At 44.8% G+C, this 2,054-nt stretch overlaps 1 protein-coding gene across 2 annotated transcripts; it reads left to right on the top strand.

The window, feature by feature from the left end:
* LOC134285787 (glutathione S-transferase 1-like) lies at positions 1–1,550 on the top strand. Of its 2 annotated transcripts, XM_062847348.1 has the most exons (3): positions 1–352; positions 410–817; positions 896–1,550. In XM_062847348.1, the coding sequence occupies exons 1-3, from the start codon at positions 218–220 to the stop codon at positions 1,139–1,141; spliced, it is 789 nt and encodes a 262-aa protein (XP_062703332.1). In that variant the 5' UTR covers positions 1–217; the 3' UTR covers positions 1,142–1,550. The 2 variants fall into 2 exon arrangements, with proteins under 2 accessions (XP_062703332.1, XP_062703331.1); XM_062847347.1 differs by having other exon boundaries at positions 410–1,550.
* Positions 1,551–2,054: the final 504 nt, after the last annotated feature.

Below are 2,054 nucleotides of genomic sequence, written 5' to 3'. Positions count from 1 at the left end.
GACTGAACTCGCGGAACGGTACTCACAGTCAGTCATGGCCATCTATGATGGGCGTTTTTCGAATTCGAAAAAAGCTCAATTGGCTCAATTCAATGCCTACTTATCTCTGGACGTGGACAATTTAGTGGTTTGAAATCGATAAGAACGCGTTGGGAGGAAGACGACGACTCACACGAATCAACGTGAAACAGTTGTAGACTAACAGTGGGCGAGAACCATGGATTTCTACTATTTGCCGGGATCGGCTCCGTGTCGGGCAGTGCAGATGACCGCGACTGCCGTTGGCGTCGAGCTAAACCCCAAGCTCGTGAATCTGATGAACGGCGAACAGCTGAAACCGGAGTTTCTCAAGGTAACGGCCATTAGGAGGTTCAAACGTGCGGTTTTAAACTCTTCCCGTAATTTCCAGCTAAATCCTCAACACTGTCTACCAACGCTAGTAGATGGGGACTTCGTCTTGTGGGAGTCACGTGCCATCACCATCTATCTGGTGGAACAATACGGTAAAGATGACCAGCTATACCCGAAGGAACCCCGTCGGCAAGCCGTGGTGAATCAACGGCTGTTCTTCGATGCCACTGTACTGTATCCACGCTTTGCGGAGGTGTTCTATCCAGGGATGAGGCTACCGAAGGAGTTGGAGAAATTGGACCAGGCGGTGGCGTTGCTGGACAAGTTTCTGGATGGGAAAAAGTTCATAGCAGGCGGGGATAGTTTAACGGTGGCTGACATAAGCATCCTGGCTACCGTGACGACGTTCGACGTAGCAGGCTATGACTTGGAAAAGTATGGGAATGTTCACGGTTGGTACAAGCAGGTCAGCGGCGTGATTCCCGGATGGAAAGAGAACAGAAGGGGAGCCTTACAAGCCATTTTGTATCGAGATTTCTTCCAGGTTCATTACCCAAAATATTTTGCTGGAGAGACGTCGAATTTGAACGAGTTGGAAGCAATGGAGCTTCTCAAGTTTCTGGATCAATTTTTAGATGGAATGAAGTTTTTGACAGGCGACGCAATATCCTACATGGATCAACAAGTGGTTCAAATGATTGATAAAATCCAGGCGCTAGAAGTTGACATGACTCCGTATTCGAACGTTTTGGAATGGGCGTCACAAATCAGATCTCTTACAAAGAAGTAAAGTCCTTCCTAATGCTGCAAACTTAAGAGAACTTGTTTCCTTCAGAATGAAATCTAGTTTAAAATCACTGAACACCAAACATAAAAACTGGATTATCGTTAAACCTGTTCACCATCTAACCTCAGCCATCGTCGTCATCGTCATCGTCATGTGGAAGCTGCGGAAGGAAGAAAATCCTCCGCGCTTCCGAAGGAATTTTATAACTTTTTACCTCTCCCTCCGTCACCCCAAGAGGGGCAACATGGGCACTCGTCATTGCATCGCGCCGGCAATGGCTAACTTTATTATTCCATTATTGCGCAACGTTTCATGCCTCCTCGGTTCTCTCGCGGTTCTTTTTATTTTAACATTATTCATGACGGCAGGCAGGAGAACGAATAGCCGATCCAAGTAAGCCACCACCACCATGCGGTCGTGCTGGCGACTCTTATTTGCGCTTGCTTGGTTGCAGTACACTGAAGAGAAGTGTCTGCTTAGAATCTTGCATTCATGCGTTCGAAAAGATTCAAATCTTATTGATTGAGTTCAACCGAAATTAATGAAATCTCACAAATTACACCTCGTCTTCTTTTATGTCCATCGTTGACAGAGCGATACTAATTCTCCCGTCGAGAGAATGGTCGCTAATAAGTAATCCAAGAGTTTATCCAAAATAAACAAAAGTTCCACTTCCCATGATCAACAATGAAAATTTATAGTAATTTCTTTCAAAGTTGAGAAATTTTCGAAGAGACCATCGAGTGATTTCAAATGGTATTTTTCGCAATATTAAAACAATTTTGAAAGGACTTTTTGAAGGCGCAAGTGCCTTCACTAACAACATTTCCGAAAGTGTTTTAAAATTCTTTCGGAAACCTTTCCAGGTACAGTAATGTTCCGATTTGATCACGCCCTCCGCCCATCAGCTCTTTAT

Source organism: Aedes albopictus, chromosome 1, assembly GCF_035046485.1.
Source record: "Aedes albopictus strain Foshan chromosome 1, AalbF5, whole genome shotgun sequence".
In the NCBI taxonomy this organism is placed as follows: Eukaryota; Metazoa; Arthropoda; class Insecta; order Diptera; family Culicidae; genus Aedes; species Aedes albopictus.
This window is presented reverse-complemented; position numbering and strand designations above follow the sequence as displayed.

What these genes read in the sequence shown, in the direction of transcription:
- LOC134285787 (XM_062847347.1), top strand. Translation starts at nt 218, where the DNA reads ATGGATTTCTACTATTTGCCGGGATCGGCTCCGTGTCGGGCAGTGCAG. An exon ending in TGAAACCGGAGTTTCTCAAG is followed by an intron (nt 353 to 409) that starts GTAACGGCCATT and finishes CGTAATTTCCAG; the next exon opens with CTAAATCCTCAACACTGTCT.